This window comes from Eptesicus fuscus, chromosome 5 (assembly GCF_027574615.1).
Source record: "Eptesicus fuscus isolate TK198812 chromosome 5, DD_ASM_mEF_20220401, whole genome shotgun sequence".
In the NCBI taxonomy this organism is placed as follows: Eukaryota; Metazoa; Chordata; class Mammalia; order Chiroptera; family Vespertilionidae; genus Eptesicus; species Eptesicus fuscus.
The window spans coordinates 24,582,191-24,602,496 of NC_072477.1; the positions used below are offsets into that span (position 1 = coordinate 24,582,191).

The window sequence follows — 20,306 nt, forward strand, 5'->3', positions numbered from 1 at the left end:
TTCTGTCGTCGCTGCTGCCTTCTTTCAACTTCACAGGCACGTTGGTCTTCAGACATTTTCTGTAGATGACGCCGGCTTCTTTCGGCTACAGAGCTACATTATGCCAATAGTTGGTCTTCAGATACATTCTGTCGCCAATGCCAGCTTCTTTCGGCTTCAGAGGAACGTTGTGCCAATAGTTGGTCTTCAGACATATTCTGTCACTGATGCCGACTTCTTTCAGCTTCAGAGGTACGAGGTGCCAATAGTTAGTCTTTAGACATATTCCCTCCTCCCTGCTGTCAGGATCTGGGGTGCAGGTGAATGGGATTCCTGGCTGGCAGGCTGCTGACAGCAAGCTGACCAATGGTCAATTCCGTGAGGAATGGGGCTCCCTCCTATCAAGGTCCGGGGTGCAGGGGAATGGGATTCCTGGTTGGCAGGCCGCTGACAGCAAGCTGACCAATGGCTGATTCTGCAAGAAATGGGGCTCCCTCCTTCCTCCTGTCAGGGTCCGATTTGAAGGCCGGCCATGCCCCTGATCGCGCGAGACCCAGAGTTCCGACGCGCCCCGGCCAGGGCCGGGAGGGAGCTCCCTCCCGCCAGCAGCCTGCTGTTTGGTCGTCCATCCAGTTGTTTAGGCTGTGACGACCCCTGAGTTTTATATATTAGGACTGTATTATTTTCCATAGGAACAACTGTAAACCTACTTTTGCTCACCATATACTGTACTGCATACCTGAAAGTTGCTAGGAGAGTAAATCTTCAAAGTTCCCATCACAAAAATATAAAAAACTTTGTAACTATGTATGGTGATGGATGGTAACCAGACTCACTGTGGTGACCATTTTGCAATGTAAACAAATATCAAATCATTATGTTGAACACCTGAATTATAATGTTATATGCCCATTATACCTTAAATAAAAAAAACACACACACAAGCATGCATCCCAGGTGACTCTTACGGTCTAGTGAGTTTGAACATCTGTACCCTGTGGTCTGAGACTACTGGTGAGAGGCTAAATGAAGGAGGTATTGGTGAGCCAAGATAACCTGAGCACGCTAGCAGAACTTCCTCCAGCTGTCATTCTCAGAGCAAACTGAATGCCAGCCGTCTCTGACACTGGCCACCATCAGCAGGGCTATTCAGCTGCAGCTGAACACAGACTTACCATGCAGCGACTTCATTCCCAAGGTGTAAGAAGGCCTCCGCAGTGGAAGAGACTTGGGGAGAGAAGGGTACGTGCTACTGAAGAGGACGTCGTTGGGCAGGGCTTGGTCCAGAAGTGAGGCTCTTGAGGTGAAGAAGTGCTCCCTCTGGCCGCTGTAGATGCTCTCATCCGACAGCGTCCTGTGCAAGGCCCGCCTTGAGGTGGGGGTATGGGGGAAAGGAGACTGAGGCGAGGAGAGCGCATGGAACTGAAAAACAGGGCCAAGACAACAGGAGGTCAATTTTCCGGGTCACACACCCAGGGCCCAGGCTGGGGGGAATGAGCGGGTTAACAAATTCACTGCTCTCAGGCACACCCCGTCCAACCCCAGAGCCCAACCAGGGAGCCTCAAGGTCTACCACCTCTGTCTACATCCTTAGGGCCAACATGAGATCCCCAGAGCCCACCATGCTGCCTATCAGTGCTCAGTGCATAATTCAGACACATAATTAAATGAATCCATCCATACTGTGTCATAATTTAGAACAAGATGAGGACCAGACAAATATGAGCTATTGTTGAATCCTGTGTCACTGACCAAACCATGTCATCTCTCTGAGCCCAGCTCCTTGTCTATGAAATGGGGCACATCATCCCTCAAGATTATTAGGAGGGTAAATGAAATACGGACTGATCATAACGTATATCAGTGGTGTTATGAAATAATGTTACAGCCCCCAGGGAACAGCTGTGGAGCCAAGAAGGTGTCCTCATATGCTTGTCAAGTGACTACATGTTTGCTGGGCAACAAGAGCATTTGATCAACACAATATATCAGTGCAAATAATAGCTGGCGCTTGATCAACATTAACTACTATAATTATATTTAATGAGTTTTGGCAATAATTTATTTTTTGAGATAGATTTCTATTCCTGAAATGAAAACAGGAAAGTCATATTTATAAATGACAAGTATTTATATAGTTATGGAAAAATGACACACGTTCCAGATTCCAGGTAGCTGTATCTCTTACTGATGTCTTTTGCCTTGGTGACCTGATTTGATTTTAGTTGAGATTTTTCCGCAAAGAGCAAGCTTCTGAGAATTCCCTTCGTTGGGAGACAACAGACACATTACTAACATTTAAATATCCAGCCTCCTGAAAGCCAACAGAGTATTTGGTCTGTTAAGAATAAAACTATATTTATTCAGTTCCTCTTCGACTACTGCTCTCCTTGGCAGGGAGAACAATGAGGGGACAGCTGAAGGCCTGAGGAGGAGGCTGAGTCCTGGCAGGAAGCCACGCAGGACTTTTCATGATACTTTGAAGGGGCAGAGAGACAATGATGCAGCAACGGCTCCATTTAGAGAGCTGAGCATACAGAGTTGACACTCAGGTTCATTCATGTGCTAGGGTCTAACACAACTCCATTAACAAACCAAGGGTTAAATCAAGTCAATACTACCCACAGCATGCCATGCACAGTTGCTGCATAAATATTTTAAAAGGTATTAATCAAAGGCATTGTAATGTAAACCTCAGGTGTAGCCAATTGTGTAAAAACTGTGCTCTCTTAAAAATGCGTGATGAGCTAAACCCAAGGTAGGTATGTGCTTGCTCAGAAAACTGAGCTGCTATGATAAACGCTTGGTGAGTCTTTAAGTGGAGGGAACTTGGTCTGGAAGTAACAATTTCTCTTCTCACTGCACAGAGTGGGAATCAGAGAGGTTACAAGGCTTGCTAATTGCAATGAGAAAAACAACAACAAACCAAGCAGGTCACCTCTCCTCCATCTCCAAGCTCCAGGACCATCTTGGATCTCCATTCAAAATCTGCTCAGTCTTTGTTGGCACCTCTGGGTTCAGCAGAGGGATTTCCTTCTCCTATGCGTATTCCCACCCTGATGGTTTTCCAGGAGAGAAATTTTCCACCAATTCTAGTTTCAGTCTCATCAGGAAATATTGGTGTACTTCATAGCAGTAAACGCTGCCTGGAAGAGCCCTTTGAGCAGCGTGCTTTATTAAAAGGTCTAACATCCTGCAGGAAAGGGAGGCCTGATAGGCCACGGAAGGAAGCCATCTGCCCAGGTGCTTTCTGTGCATTAAGAGTAGCTGGACCTAGTCTTGTCCAAACTCGTGAGGATGGTTCCTCACCCCCCCACCCCCCACTTCAATTCCAGTCTTAAAGGTGCACACCTCTCTGGTTCCGGCAAGCGCCCTCTCTACCTTCCTGGCAGGTCAGGCCTGAGATTGCCGAGTGGCCCCACCGAGGGCTACAAGCCCGTGGGAAAGAACCACATGGAGTTGATGGCTGACTGGGAAGGGGTTGAGAGCATCAGGCTGGGGGGTTTTCAAGCTGTGCTCCCAGGAGCCTTCAGGGTTCATCACAGCATCATTGCTTGTGGAGAGGAGATGTTCAGGTGGGACCCAGGGCCATGACACCCACCCCTCTTATAAGAGACACTCTGCTTTCTCATCCTACATATTGGACTTCCATGTACACTTTCATTCAATAAAAGCGTCTTTGTGCTTTAAAATCATTTGGGCACCACTGACATACTCTGGCCTTCTATTTCAAAGCCTAGGAACACGGCCTGGAGAGGTGGCGCCTTGCTCCAGGTCAGCCTGCTCTTCTCCCACTTTGGCAGCCCTCCTGGCTCCCAGTGAAATGGGGGCACCTGCACTTGCAACAAGCAGGAAACACTGGTGTATCTCAGGTCTTCCTGAACCCTGGAGCTGGGTGAGGCCTCTTTCTTTGGTCTGTGCCTGAGTGCTAGCAGGACTACTGGTTTGCACTATTGTCTGCTCACTGGCCACTGTATGCAGCCCTCATAGAGAATAGGGTTATTCATCCAGCCGGCGTGGCTCAGTGGTTGAGAATTCACCCAGGAACCAATAGGTCACCGTTCCATTCCCCGTCAGGGCACATGCCCGGGTTATGGGCTTGATTCCCAGTAGGGGGCATACAGGAGACAGCCGATCAATGTTCTCTCTCATCACTGATGTTTTTATCTTTCTCCTTCTCCCTTCCTCTAAAAGCAATAAAAACATTTTTAAAAAGCTTTGGTTTAAAACAGAAAAAGAAAAAGAAAATAGCGTTGTCCCATCTCTGCCTGCCAAGGAGGTTTCTTGCTGGCCAATAAAGCCAACGTGGTGTGAGTGGCTCCAAGGCTCACAGCCTGAAGCTGCCTCTCCTGGCATGTGGAGCCTGATGCAGTGGCCTGGAGCCGTGAGCCGGGTGTGACCTGGAAGGTTCTCCAGGGCACACTGGCCTTCCTGACACAGCAGAGCCACGGGCATTCAGTCAGTCTCCGAAGACACACAGAGCTACTTAGCTGAGCTCATCTGGAAACCAAACCAGAAAGGATGGGATTGGAGAGAAAACAGGCTATTTCCAGCTCCTGCTTCCAGCCTTTTTATAGTAATAGTTTCAGCAGAAGGATTTACTTTTAGAGGGTCTGACAGTCACATAATCACAGCTTAAAGAACGTGCACCCCTGTTTCAAATAGGAATGTTAAAGTAATTCATTTTGGAAATAAAAGCCAAGACTTAAAATAACAGCAAAACGGACATTTGCTTTCAATTACTTCCAGCGCAGGAGTGAATCAGAAGAACGCGAGCGTTAAACTTGCCCCTTTCCAAAAACGTCACACTAAGACTTGGAGGACAGATTTCTTTCATGGCAAGTTTTACTTTCCTCTAAATCAAAGGAAAAATGTAAAATAATTTTTATTTTTAAACTGGTCCTTAAACATTTAATACACCTCATTGGGTTTTGATGGATAAAAAAATTTTAAGTGCTATCCTTTGCGAGGTTGCTAAGGAAACGGTTTGTACCCCGGGTGATGAGTCAGAACTGTGAAGTGCTGGCTTATAGAACAGAAATCAAGAATGGCAAATCTTTAACATGATTTATGATCTTAATGTTTATGTTAATAAATCACTTCTTTTGCAAAACTCGAGAATGGGCTTTGGAGTCCACCTCAGTGCTGTCGATGCTGACTGTAAGTTCAGGAGGTGTGTCCGCCCGCCTGGAGGAAAACGCACGTGTGCCGAGAACGCCCGAAGGGGACGCGACCACTGGGCTCCTGCAGGACGTGCTCCCGCTTCTGATCACAGCCTGCGAGTGGGGAGTAGTTAATAGTCTAGCTTCCATTTAATAAATTTAATAAATTCCCCAAGTTCTTAAATGAAGCTTGCCAGTCACGTCAAACAGACTGCAAATCATCCATCTAAGAACCTGGTGAACAGAACACGACCACGTTCACTGCCACCTTCCTGGGTAGACGCCCTTTTCCTGGGACTGCCCGCTACTGCAGTGCCTTATACTCACAGTGAATACCTTTGGGCCCCGCTCACCACACACGGGCTCCAAGCCCTGAGCGCTGCTCACCTCAGGGGACAAGAGCAGAGAGTCCAAGCTGAGGTGAGCGGAACAAACCTTCCCCATGCCTACGCAAAGGTGCAGCCACTGACACACAAACCAGTTCCAAGCAAACGGGGAGGGGGAATGGGTTCTGGGACTGGATGGGCGGGGCCTGGGTTCTAGAGAAGGCCCTGCAGCCTGGACTTCTGAGAGAGAGGGGGAGGAGGCTTTATGAAGTGGAGAGAGCCTGGAGGTTCTGAAGGTGAGTGTGCAGACCGTTGGCTGGACTAGAGCACCCGGGGTAGGGCCAGCGCTGGGGCAGAAGCAGGCCAGGGTGCAGAGTGCTGTGGGCACACAGGAAGGGGAGCCCTTTGGATAGAAGGACTAAAGCCCTTAGAGAAAAACGTCTGTCTGACGAGGGGCCCCAGACGCCTCTGTGGAGTTCCGAGGAACAATGGCACTCGGAGAGTAACGTTCAAGAAAGAGCTGCTTGTGCACCGAGCAGGGGACCCTGGGAGGAGAAAGAACCCCGGGGGTAGGACAGGCGGACATCCACCCAGACTAAAGGGATGTCGCTGCAGGAACAGAACATTTGGAAAACACGGTGAGCTAATTATTGGGAAGACTGGGTGATGGTGGGAAGGGGTTTCAATGGGGAGGAGCTGGGAACCACCTTTTTGGAGGGAGTAACTGTGGCGAGCAGCTCCGGCCCATCTGGCCTCTCTCGAACTGCTATTTGCCCCAAGCTCTGTCTTGTACCTTAAAGTTCTTCTGGGATTCGGGAGTTGGGCTTTCAAGGTCGATGAGTTTCTTGAGATCCTCCTCAATGGTGGACTTGGAGGTTGGCTTAGGAGATGCTCGGAGGTCCCTGGTGGAGGCCCGCAGCCTGGCGTGGGCTATTTCATTGCCATCACTCTGATGACGCCTTGAAAAAGGAGAGAGGTGGTATGAACTGAATCAGTCCGGTGGACCGAAGGTCACAGTGGGCTGGGAAGGATGTAAGTCATTGGAGAGATGTTATAGGAGAGAAAAGGAGAATTACTTCTGTTCAATTACATTGGAAGCTACTCGGATAAATTATTGTTGAAGAAATGAAACCAATTTGAAACATAAACTAAAAAGTCTAATGAAAAAAATCACTCTTTTACAGGAAACAATTAGCTCTACCAAGCCAAAATTAGCAACAGACTTTTTAATAAAAGACACAGGGTATAAATCCCAAATGCAATCTTTGTGCAGACAAAAACAATGTAATTGAATGAATCATTTATTCTTTTTTTGCTGTACTACTTTGTAAAAAGTCCTTTATAGTCAGTCCTTTATATACATGTAGTCACTTACTTTCCAATGTTCCCTCTGGTGCCTCCTGGCCCAGTTAAGAACCAGATGGGGAGGCTGTGATTAATACCATCAAAGGGAAGGGGTGGGGGGATCTTTGCACCAGAGGGTTGATTTTTCTGAAATTCGTTCTTCAGACATACCATCTTCCCTCTTACCCGAGGTTTTGCTTCCTGTGGTTACATTTACCCAGGGTCAACCATGATCCAAAAGTATTAAATGCAAGAATCCAGAAATAAGCAATTCTTGTTCTAAACTGTGTGCCATTCTGAGTTGTGTGAATGAAACCTGTACCTTCCTGCCCGACACGTGAATCATCCCTTTGTCCCACGTATCCCCAGATGGGTACACTACCCCCCCATTAGTTACCTCCTAGCTGCCCCAGTTACCAAATCGTTATCACAGAGAGACCACATTCACATAACTTTGTTGTTATAATTGTGCTATTTTATTATTAGTTATTGTTGTTAATCTCATACTGTGCTTAATTTATCAACTATCAAAGGTATGAATGTATAAAAAACACACCACAGTATACTAGTATACAGGGTTCGGTATTACCTGCAGCTTCAGGCATCCACTGGGGGTTGTGGAACGTATCCCCCATGGATAAGGGGATACGAATGTACTGTTTCCTAGGAGATCTAAGACTCTCAAATCTGAATATATTGAAATACATCTTATTTAAGGAATGGAGTGGGAGAGATAATTTAAGACAAGTTTTACTTAGAAAAAAAAATAAGTGCTGCTCAGTGATTAGAACTTGGGCCCATGCACCGAATGCTCACAGGTTTGACTCCTACTCGAGGGCACATACCTGGGTTGCAAGTTCGATGCCCTGCTGTGGTCGGGGCACATGTGGGAGGCAACCAACATGAGTCTCTCTCATGTCGCTGTTTCTCTCTCCCCGCTTCCCTCCCTCCCTTCCTTCTACTCTCTCTAAAATTTAATGAAAAAATATCCTCAGGTGAGGATTAACCAAAATAACAACAACAATAATAATAATCTCCCTACCATATCAACCCTTCCCTACCTCCCAGCCTGGCTACCTCAGCCACAGAAAATTGCCTCAAACTTTTCTGTTCTCTGTCATGTTAAAAGCAAACCACCCAGTAAGAGAAACAAAAGAATTCTTACTTTCTTGTGTCCATAAATCCCACAGAATTTATGGTTCCTTCGGGTTTTTTCCATCCAATCAGGTACTTGCTAGTCGCGCCCTGGCGAGGGTAGAAAGTCCTAGGCCCAGACGAGGAGGACGAGGAAGAGGAGAAGGAGGGTGCAAGCTGCGAGGAGGTGGCCGGATGAAGCTCTTCCTTAGGGGAACTCCGGGCACTGGTGAAGACCACGGGGCTGGCAGAGTGGCGGGAGCTCATGGTGCTGAGGAGAAGCAGGGCAGAGACAAGGGCCACGTGTGCGTGCGCGCTCGCATCGGGGTCAGTGCATCAGCGGGGTGTCATCAGGACAGGGCTGCGGCGGGTTAGGAACAACGGCTATTTCATGGAACATGAATGGGGCCGGCTGGCCGGCCTTCCGGGCTTTCTCACCACAATTTAAATGTCTGCTGTCAGAGTGAAAGGTGGTCAGGGGGATCAGTCTGCACTTTACAGTAAAAAGTAGGACAGTGAGACTTTGAAACACGCTGGCACCTCTTAGGTTTGCTACAGGGAAGTCTACAGGAGGCAAGTGGGGGAGAGCCTGCCGCAAAGGCCCAGCGGTCTCAGGGCCGTCTGTCTTGCCTTCCTCAGAACCTGGGGTTATGGCGACGCTGCCAGGCCCATGCCGAGAACAGGAGAGGAGACCGGTCAGGCGTACAGCTTACACTCACATCCACGGCACCTGCACGAATACTGACTCTCTAGAGAAAGCTGTTCATCAGAATGAGCTTTCTTACACGGCACACAAAAACCAACTCAACACGGATTAAATACTGAAGTACAAGATCTGAGCCCGTAAAACTCCTAGAAGGAAATAATAGGAGGTAAGTTCTCTGACTTCAGTCTTGGCAATGATATTTTGGATTTGACAGCAAAAGCAAAGGTAACAAAAGCAAAAACGAACAAGTGGGACTGCATCAATTTAAAAAGCTGCTTACAGCAAAAAATACCATCAACAAAATAAAAAGGCAACCTACAAAATGAGAGACAATATCTACCTATAAGGGGTTAATATCCCTGTACTACCATGGTCTATATCAAACAACTCAACAGGAGAAAAACAAATAGATTAAAAAATGGGCAGAGGATCGGAACAGACATCATTTCTAAGACATGCAGATGGCCAACAGGTGCATGAGAAGATGCCCAGTGGCACTAAGCACCAGGAAATGCAAATCAAAACCATAATAACCTGTTAGAATGGTCATTATCAAAAAGACAAGAAATAACAAATGTGGGCAAGGATGTGGAGAAAAGGGAACCATTATGCACTGTTGGTGGGATTATAAATTGGTGCAACCACTATGGAAAACAGTATGGAGGTTCCTCAAACAGTTCCTCAAAAAATAAAAATAAAAAAGAACTAACATATGATCCTGCAATTCCACTTCTCAAAAATACCATCTTGCGATATCTGTGCCCCTTGTGCTCACTGCAGCATTATTTACAATAGCTAGGACATGAAAGCAACCTAACTGTCCATCAATGACTGAATGGATAAAGAAAATGTGGTATATTATATACACACAATGGATTATTCAGCCATAACAAAAAGAAAACCCTGCCATTTGCAATAACACGAGTAGACCTTGAGGGTGTTATGCTAAGAGAAAAAGTCAGACAAAGACAAATACTGCATGATCTCACTTTCACATGTAATCTAAAAACCAGATTGGTGGTTGCCAGAGGTAGGGGAGATGAAATGGGTGAGGGGGGTCAAAAGGTACAAACTCCAGTTGTAAGATAAATAATGTACAGAATGTGACTAAAAATAAAAGTTAGAAAGCTGTTCATCATCAATATAGTTTAAAATTGAAGTCCATAAAACTTAAGGAGAAGGCTACTCCTTATACTTTTAAAACTCAGAAAGGCAGAATTCTAGGGGTGAGAGTTTAAGTTGACCACAAGCTGAGGGCCTTTAATTGAGGATTTCCGCACTCTCTACCCATGATCTCACAGGATCCAAGTTTACACTCCGGGAGTCCTGCTGAGTTCTCCAGCTCAGGCTGGGACCAAAGACAGCTGACTCTTTAGGATGATGGACTTGGTCACTAACTTGAAGAGTTAGTTAGGAGGATGTGGTCTCAGAGCATCCCTCAGCTGCAGTTTCATTAATCAAAAACTGATGGTCCTGGTCTGAACGACGCACGGTCATTAGCTAATAATGACATATCACTATGGCTTCCTCAGCGATGACACTGTACTACAGTCATGTGGGAGACTGGTGAGGGGTCCTGGGGAGCTCTCTTTACTACCTGTGCAGCTTTCTGTAAACCAGAAACTATTCTAGAATAGAGAACTAAGGGGAAAATACATAAAACAAAAAAGACAAGAAAAATAAACAAAACCCCCTGCACTCTAATGGTCCTGAGATAGCACATACAGGTAAAAAGGATCTGAAACTCCCACCTAAGACCTTACATAAAAATCACTTCCAGCTGGATTGTGCATTTACATGTAAATCTGAAGATTCTGGACTAGAACATAGAAGAACATTTTTTTCTGATAGAAGCAGAAGATCTTTAATGGGATCATAAAGGAAAGGGACTGCCATTAAAAGAACTTCTATTCATCTGAAGGTAAAGAATAAGAGAACATATAGGGTATCCCCCCAAAATGTATACACACTTTGAATAATTATTAATTCCAATGGGCTAAATCTGAAAAGAAAGAAACATCTATTGAGCTATCAGAAAAAAGTGTGTATACATTTTGGGGGAACATCTTGTATGTAAAAATATATATCCAGCTATGGGCTCCTATCTAGAATACAGAACTAAGACAACCCAATAGAAAAATGAGCAAAGATTTGATAGGATTTCCACAAAAGAGGATATCTAAAAAAACCAATAAACATTCGTGCTCAGTGTCATCACTATCAAGAAAATGCAAATTATAGCCGCAAGGAGGGACCACTGCACATCCAGCAGCATGACTAAAATTACCGACTTACAATATTAAGTGCTAGAAAGGATGTGAATCAATTAGAACTCTTATACATGACTGGTGGGAGTGATACCTGTTACAGCCACTTCAGCAAACTGGTTCAGTCTCTGTGACAATTGAGTGTGTGTGTGTGTGTGTGTGTGTGTGTGTGTGTGTGTATCTCTAATGACGTAGCAATCCCACTCCTAGGTTAGCACCCAAAAGAAATACATACATACCGTGTACCAAATATCACATATAAGAATCTGTAATATCCCCAAACTGGAAACCCTCAAAATGTTCACCCACAGTAGAGTGGATGAATGAGCTGTGATGTTCCCCACAACGTAATTATACCACAGCAATGAAAGCAAACTCCTGCTACCTGCACGAATCTCACCAGCAGAAGGCTGACTTGTAGACACAGACGCAGAATAAAACATATGGTCTGATTCCATTTCTATAAAGCCCCAGATCGGTATCCCGAGCCGGGGATTTCAGGAGTCAGGGCTGTGTTTACATTGGGAGGAGGCGGGAGTGGCTGGGGAAGGCGTGGGGGAGGAAGGGTGTCTGGATGTCGGGAATGTTCCCGTTCTTGATCCGGGTAGTGATTGCGTGGGTATGTTCGCATTGTGAAAAGTCATCTCGATGGACGCTCGTGTATGCACGTTGTACTTCAGTGAAATCACAGTAAATTAAAGCAAAAGGAGCTCGAGGGGGAAGGAAAAAACCCCTCACAATTTCTCTCACATCAACTGAAAAGCAATGCAATCTCAGTTTTTACCTCTTGGTAACAAATTATCCCACTTGTTTGCTTTTGAAATTAAGAAAAGGGAATGCAAAACTCTTGCATAAGAGCAGTACATTAGATCAGTAAGAACAAAATAATAGTAGGTTTCTGTTCTAGAGAGAGACTGACGGGTAAGGTGACCCAGAAGTAAAAAGGAAGCGGGGACAGACACACAAAGACAGAGACAGGCAAACTCAGAGGGGTAACACGGAGACCCAGACTAACAGCCTCACGCATGACACAGGGACCGGCTTCAGCAGGGGTGGAGTGCAGCCTTGGGGACACTTCAAAACAATGACAGGCGCTTTGTTAGCTACGTAGCGGCAAGGTCCAATCTGTGGTTTGCAGACTTTTTCACCTACTATACCTACCCCATTCGATGTCGTGGTGTCTGAAGCAGATTTTGATAAAGTGAAATGCAAAGAATCAGGGTCTAATGTACACATCTCTCAGCGTGGGTAGTCACGTGCTTGCTTTACCTGCCTTGATTAGTATCCACAATTGAGTGCAACGCGTTAGAATGACTAGAGCCGGTTCTCACACTTTAAACAAGTGTTAAAATAGAAATGACAGGACCCCACCCGAGATTCTGATTGAGTAGGTTGGGAGGGGTGCAGTGACATGAGAATTTGCACTTCTAAGGCGTGCCCAGCTGATGCTGTGGTCCCTGACTCATGCTGAAAACCACTGTACATATGAACTGCCCATATTTTATCTTTCTCAGCAACAGTATCTTGATATGATAACATCGGTATTCAAAACCCTGAGGCTTTCAAAGCCTAAATGTTTGGTCAGAACAGAAATAATTAGCCATGAGAACAGAAAGGAGGTTGTATCATCTGTTAACTTACAAATCATTCCTCCATGTTTTACAAAATAGCTATGCTGGCTTTAGCCAAATGTATACACTGCATAACAGGGACAGTTATAGAAAAGGCTTAGACACGTAAAAGCAAAGAGCAATACATAAATAATATATACAGTGTTTGGAGCTCTTTCCGTCCTGTCTGAATTTAATTACAAACATTATTTCTCTGAGAGGCAGAGACAATACAACTACAATGACATTGTCAGCTTCACAATTTCAAAGGGGAACTGTGTGGCTGGCCTGTTCCATTCTCTTGGAGATTTCCTGGTAACGCAACACAATGCGGTTTTACCCACGGCAAGTTAGGTCTCGCTACAGGGACTGTGTGAGACGGCGATCGAACAAGAAGAGACAGCAACAGGTATGTATGTGTGGCAACCACCTCTGCTCTTTTCTCGTTATATCAAAAGTACATTTAGCCATGAGCATGACCAAACTGGGGAAACCACTAAAAATTTAGCGTGTTTCTGGATTCCACAGGAGGAGGCTGGCTTTACGCTTTACAAATGACAGGACAGTTCCGCTTTCCTGAAATTGGAGCAACCTTAGGTGCATTTGGTCATTCCACAACGTGACTTTTGAAGAGGAAGAGCGGATGCACACACATACACGACACCCCACAGAGAAAAAGGAGAAGAGGCAACGAGGTGACTGAGGCTCTGGGACAACCTGAATCCGTCCAAACTGCTCATCTTCACCTGGTGAAGCCACGAGCAAAGGCCCGCAGCTGGCTCTGTTACAGGAGAGGGCGCAGAAAGGGTGTAGGTCACGGCAGTGTCACTTGACAAAGGAAGACATACACCTACCTGGGAACCTTGCAAAGGGACGAACCACACAGGACGGGCAGCCCGAACATTAAATCTGAGCCCTGAGTGCCCAAGCTGTGAAGGCCCGGGAACTGATCTGCATCGTCACGGAGACCACCCTCCGGTGGAAGCAGCTGCCAGCCACTGCTGTGGTGCTGAGAGCCACTGAGGCAAACACATGGAGTCACCTGCCGTGCAGGTAGGACACAAAGGAACGGATTTCGGTCAGGCCGGGCCTGCTAAGGGGGAGGGCGGCAATTAGTCACCTGCCAAATGGCTGTGGCAAAGGCTGGATGTGGCCTATACTGAGGGGAGGAAGCTGGTAGGGTTTCCTGTGATTACTTGTACAAACAACAAGTAAGCCTTCGGGTGACAGATGATGTGGAGGATAATGACCGAGGAGGTCTGTGTCTTCCCTCTGTGTCTAGCAGTAGCCAATTCTCTCCAATACTGGGCTCTACAATTTAGGAGGGCTTCAGAAGACACTAATTCTAGATGATTGGGGAGAGAAGAAATAAGTTAAGTCAGAATGATTAAACTGGCAACAGGACAGCCAAATGATCGCAGTAGAGAAAACTGCTCATCTGTAACAGGGAGATGGTTACTAAGTACAAGAGCACACTACTACATAAAGCATAGGAAATGAGGCTACGGATATGCAGCAGAAGAGGCCTCAGGGGTCACTGTGGACCGCAAGCTGAATGCGTATGTAATGCTGAGCTACTTAGTAGGAAGCAACCAAGATAACTATAAATATTACCATTTTATTAGGCATAGCTGAAAAGAGTGCCATGTCCAGTTCTGGCATCTCAAAAGGATAGAGAAAACAAAGAAGGGAAATTGAGAAGCAAAAATCCTATCCTATATAATAAAAGGCTAATATGCAAATAGACCAAACGGCAGAACAACTGAACAACTGGTCACTATGATGTGCGCTGACCACCAGGGGGCGTGCGCAGAACATGGCGGGTGTCAGCCGTGGTGGGATAGTGGAGCAGGTGAGCGTGGGCGCCAGACCAAGGCGGGGCACCAGTCACTGTCATCGGGGCAAGCCTCTGGTGGTTACAGAAAATTCTTTGCTCCTGCGCATCGGCCCCGCTTGCACCTGCTGCTGGGACCTGGTGCCGGCCCCAATCACCCCCCAGGGGTTCTCCACCTTCCCCTGTTCCTGAGGGGTGATCGGGGCAGCAGCCGCCACTTGCACCCGCTGACGGCACCAGTCCTGCTCACACCCACTGCTGGTGCCAGCCCCAATTGCTCCATGCTGTCAGCATGTGGGAGGGGCGGCTGCGGGAGCAGGGCTGCCAGCAGACAGGGGACCACAGGAGCTGCCCCCTGGTGGTCAGTGTGCTCCCACAGGGGTTGCGCTGCTCAGCCAGAAGCTGGGCTTATGGCTGGCGGGCATAGCAGCGGTGGCGGGAGCCTCCCCCACCTCTGCAGCAGTGCTAAGGAGCAGTGAGCCGAGTGGTAAGGAGCAGCAAGCAGGCAGGTGGTAAGGGGTGAGGGGTCCCGGACTGTGAGAGAAGGCACAGGCCAGGCTGAGGGACCCTCCTGCCCAGTGCACAAATTTCATGCACCAGACCCCTAGTATGATTATAAAATTGGTTACATAAAAGAGAATGTGAGTGAGATACATATTTGTCAAAGAGAAAGTAGCTTCATAACTGCATTAAGGCAGGCGATGGAGAACTTAAAAAAAAAAAGGCAGAAAACCTTCTGTCTTAAAAGGATATTTACAGTTTGCAATACATTTGACAACTATTTTTACTCTCAACAAACACATAAAAACAACCACTGAATGAGTGGACCAGCTATTATTAGATTAAGGATCAGGGACAAACTCGGTGGAACGGCATAACTGCCCGAAGGCAGCACAGCTGGTCAACAGAACCAAGACTTGGACCTGGATCTCAGCATCCAAATCTAGTTTCCCTGTATTTCTCTCTCCACTTGCCTGGAAGGGGAGGGCTGTTACAAAGTTCCATTCTTTTTCAAAAATTGTTTTCCAAAGGGCTCTGACCTGGTGCCTAAAAAATTCATATCATGTTTAGAAAAGACTCAGCCCCACACCCCCCAACCATTTATTATTTCTTAATTGTATATTTAAGCTACAACTAGAGGAATTTCAAATAGGTAGACATGGGACAGAATTTTGAAGAGAAAGAGGACTTAAGTACTAAAATTATTTAGAAAAGGTTATGCAATCTCTCTTCTTAAGAGCATCCCTTAAGAAGCAATGGGACAGGTGAGGACATTACAGCAGAGCTAGGTATAACATCCCTTTGAAGCAATGGGATAAATTCTCATCTGGGCAGGATGGCTTAAATATGACAAGGAACAGCCTCTGTCCTTTCAGAATCCTTCTGGTCTGATGATGGAATGGCATCTGGAGAATCTGGGCTTTCCTTACCCACTGAATAAACGGATTAGTTGCTCCACAGAACACAGCAATGGTAAACTCTGCTGGTGAGTTCTGCATCATGCAACCTGACATCTGTGGCTCGACAGGGGCCTCATTCTCTTAATGCTCACGTGAAATTTCAACTACAGTGGTTGTTTGTTCATCTTTGAGGTTAGCTAGACATCACTGAAGTTCTGGATAAAACAGTCACCCACTCCCCTGAGCCGGAAGAAATGGGGACAGAAAGCTTAGGACAGATCACCTGCAGTCCTGCTGCAAATTAAAATAGAATCCTGCCTATTAACCATGTGCAGAACCACAAGGCGAAAATGACCCATGAAAATGATCCGTGAATGTAAGGCGAGCTGCCCCCCGCCCTCCATAGGTTGAAGAGAAGTCCTGGGCTTGTCATTTCGAGGCTACACTCTTTAATTATGAATTAGCCCATAAAACGTGGAAAAATCATATTCTCACCTTAAAAATTTAGACGAGAGGCAAGGAATTGTAAGCAAGTGAAAAAAATTCCAGGAAGGAGAGATTTAAGAGAGAAATGCTAGAGAAAGACAATGGAATAATTTCTGAATAAAGAAGGAAGGCACATATGCAGGAGGCCAGAGTGACGTTTAACCACCCGGCTGTAAGCACACACAGAGGCACACACCAGCTCAGGCCATGCCTTTGTGTTCATGTAAACTAAACATAAAGAAGTCCTTCTGCACCCCTCCTCTCAGGGAGCATTTGGTTTTTCCGGCGTGAACAGTTAAATTATTAACCAGAAAAGCATATCCATGAAGCTGAACGGCGCTGACCACTGTGGGCAGGCACCTCTCCTGGTCTTGAACCCGCCCCTCCAGTGAAGCTCAGACACTGACTGACCTATATCCAGATTGGGTTGATATCTGCCTATAAGCTGTGATAAAGTCCCTCCTTATTATAGTTTGCAGATTAAAAAAAAAATTCTTACACAGAAATGACTTTACTGAAAAGTCAGGCTGTGCAGGACCTTCCGTGTGTGCTCACACACACCTGTCCGCAAAGGCGCTTCAGCTCCTGCCGAGGCTGCCCTTTCTGCACAAAAAGCTCTGAAATGTCAGAGTGCTTTCCAGGAGTCAGGGATTGAGGGTTTATGCTATGTTTGAAATGGTTTCTTAATTAAGGGCCTGGAGTCATCATGCAAAAAGTGGGGACACTAAGGAGGAAGTTATTCCTATGTGCTCAGCAAAATGAATTGAGCAACTATTATTAGCTCACAGTGGCACACGCTCTGCAGAGGTGTTCAGGATGCACGTACTGGGTGGGAAATCCTCTTGAACTGGACGGCAGTAAGGGTGTGTATGTGGTCACATAAGTGGGTACTAACTGGCTACCTGAGGGACCTATGGAAGCAAGAGGAAGGCAGAATGGGTGCAGAAATCTGGGCACTCAACCAGGTGAGGTGAGGACGTTACAGCAGAGCTGCGTATATGCAAGTACATGGTGGGGTTTCTAGCTTTAAAATGTGTGTTCTTTAACCTAATTCTAACACTGGCAATACCGCTGGTTACCAGGACTAGACTAGGGAAGTCTCTGGTCACCACACAAACTGGCACTGCCTACAGCCAAGATCAGAACTCCGGCAAAAGAGTGACCCAGTTGGTGAAAGTGCATTAAAATTAGAACTATTGTCACCTGTCCTATCTCTCCTATGCTTACCACAAATCACTTTACTGTGCGATTCATTTTAAAACTAGAAAGTGAAACAGCTACTTAAAAAAAATTAAAACCTCTTCCTAACTTTCCAAACCTTATAGAAAACACTTTTTTTTTAAATGAGCAACACTTTAGAGCAATTAATAAACTTTTTAATTGTAGAAAGTTGGTGTGTATGGCTTCTCTTAATGACATTCGACTAGAACAATCCTATGCAATTACCAACCTACATTAACGCAGCTCTCATGGGGCGCCACAAAAAACCCTGCACAATCGCCAACAGGGAGACGGGAGGACAGGGTGGGCAGGCACACAGCCCGGGAGAAACACAGTGCAGCTTAATCACTGTAATTTGGGTTCTGTCACCAAGTCCCAGGTACAAGCGCTTTCATGCACTGTCAAGGGACCTCCCTGTTAATTGCGGCTCGTGTCTTCCGGGGACACACACACTCTAATTTGCAGTGATTTTGGTTCCTCCAGTGATGTGCACTTGGTGGCTACATCCCCCTTTCCTCCAGAAAAGGCAGGCTGCTGAGGCTCTGATCATCCAGCTCGCTCTGCCACAATCAACAGACTGAAGTCACACAGCATCCCGTTTACCAGAGTCGAGAAACGACTGTGACTCCACCTACAATGGATGGGAGGTCCTGCCACCATCCCTGCAAGGCTACGTTCTTCTCCTCTCCAGTGAGTTCGACTTTCAACACAAGAGTTATTTCTACAGGATGATTTAAATAACTTCTGCATGGTCAGTCTGAAGCAGAAAATGTGGGTAATCCTCGGAGGTCGTCAGGCTGCCCTGGTCAGCACATTCAGAGAATGCAATCCCAGGTGCCTGCTTTTCAGGGGGACTTTGTAGAGCCCCTGGGATTCATCGGATTTGTTAGATGGCGCGGCCAATGTTTTGTGCTTTGTCTTCGGAGGCTTAGCCCTTTCCAAGCCCACTCCATGCCCACTAGACAAGACCTCAAAAACTGACTTTCTTCCACCATCAAATTAGACCAGAGATATAGCCCCAGATGGAATTATTATTCTTACAAAGGGCACCCTTTCAAAACAAAGAACAGGAAACCAAAGAAACAAGAGTCAATCTAAACCGAGAAACTATTCCGAACTCAAAATGTTCTAAGTCAACGCAGCACAGACTATAGTTAATGGGATGATGGCATGTGTCAAAACACAGCAAGTGAATGCCCTAACTCTGCGATCCTATATTATATCACTACTAGAGGCCCGGTGCATGAAATTCGTGCACAGAGGGCGGGGGGTGTCCTTCAGCCCAGGCTGCACCCTCTCCAATCTGGGACCCCTCAAGGGATGTCCGACTGCACATTTAGGCCCGATCCCAGTAGGATCGGGCCTAAACAGCAGTCGGACATCCCTCTCACAGTCCAGGACTGCTAGCTCCCAACTGCTCGCCTGCCTGCCTTCCTGATTGCCCCTAACCACTTCTGCCTGCCAGCCTGATCACCCCTAACCACTCCCCTGCCAGCCTGATTGATGCCTAACTGCTCCCCTGCCAGCCTGTTTGCCCCTAACTGCCCTCCCCTGCAGGCCTGGTCACCCCTAACTGCCCTTCCCTGCAGGCCTGGTCCCCCCCAACTGCTCTCCCCTGCAGGCCTGGGTCCCCCCAACTGCCCTTCCCTGCAGGCCCGGTCACCCCCAACTTCCCTCCTCTGCTGGCCTGGTCACCCCTAACTGCCCTCCCCTGCAGGCTTGATCACCCCCAACTGCCCTCCCTTGCAGGCCTGGTCCTTCCCAACTGCCCTCCCCTGCTGGCCATCTTGTGGTGGCCATCTTGTGTCCACATGGGGGCAGCCATCTTTGGGTGTTGGAGTGATGGTCAATTTGCATATTATTCTTTTATTAGATAGGATTAGATAGAATAGAGGCCTGGTGCATGGGTGGGGGCCAGCTGGTTTGCCCTGAAGGGTGTCCCGGATCAGGGTGGGGGTTCCCTTGGGGCGTGGGGTGGCCTGGGCAAGGGGCCTGTGGTGGTTTGCAGGCCAGCCACGCCCCCCAGCGACCCAAGTGGAGGCCCTGGTATCTGGGATTTATGTATTTTCTATAATTGAAACTTTGTAGCTTTAAGTGGAGGCCAAGGCAGGCCAGGGCAGGCGGAAAGCTTGGCTTCCTCCATCTCCGGGGGCAACCCAAGCCTCCTACTCTCTCCAGCTCCGTGGCTGCCGTCATTTTTGTTGGGATTTATTTATCTTCTATCATTGAAACTTTGTAGCATTGGGTGGAGGCCTGGGCCAGCAAGGGCAGGCGGAAAGCTTGGCTTCCTCCATTGCTGGGGAAACACAAGCCTCCCTCCTGCTCTCCGTGGCCGCAGCCATGTTGGTTGGGTTTGTTTGCATATTCGCTCCTGATTGGCTTGTGGGCATGGCTTGTGGGTGTAGTGGAGGTATGGTCAATTTGCATATTACTCTTTTATTATATAGGATGGTACTTGATGCCTGGCTTTCTGTTCTACTTTTCCAAACACTTCCTTAACCCACTTGACGCACCAACATTCTGTTCCCTGAACTGTGGAAAGGTCACTGGGTGCCTGGCACTCCTGACTGAGACTGCTTCGCCAATTTCCTTTTTGTTTGGGGGCCATGTGTTTCTAGACCGACCACAATGAACAGAAGCAAACCTGTGAGATGCTGGGCCAACCTGGAATTTTACTAGATGGGAAGCTCAAGAATCTTATCAGTTACAAAACTGAGTATTTAACTGATCAAGTTAAACAAATCCAGATTAAATGGAGGTTTATCTGGAGTTTCCCCGACAGATCTTGTGCTTGGATTTCCATTTGAAAAGTAAAACTAAATCCAGCTTCTTTGCTA

General features: G+C 46.9%; 1 protein-coding gene across 4 annotated transcripts in view; it reads right to left on the reverse strand.

Annotated features, from left to right (window-relative positions):
• The window catches only part of SIPA1L1 (signal induced proliferation associated 1 like 1), a 135,788-nt gene that overhangs the window by 14,582 nt on the left and 100,900 nt on the right, over nucleotides 1-20,306 (reverse strand). For 3 of the 4 annotated variants that reach the window (XM_008138885.3, XM_008138884.3, XM_054715946.1), the window contains exons 14-16: nucleotides 7,977-8,216; nucleotides 6,261-6,426; nucleotides 1,155-1,401 (exon numbers count right to left, since the gene is read on the reverse strand). In XM_008138885.3, the coding sequence (XP_008137107.1) occupies nucleotides 1,155-1,401; nucleotides 6,261-6,426; nucleotides 7,977-8,216 (653 nt within the window). Of the gene's footprint in view, nucleotides 1-1,154; nucleotides 1,402-5,035; nucleotides 5,256-6,260; nucleotides 6,427-7,976; nucleotides 8,217-20,306 lie in introns of those variants that run through there. The other variant, XM_054715947.1, reaches the window with a different exon arrangement.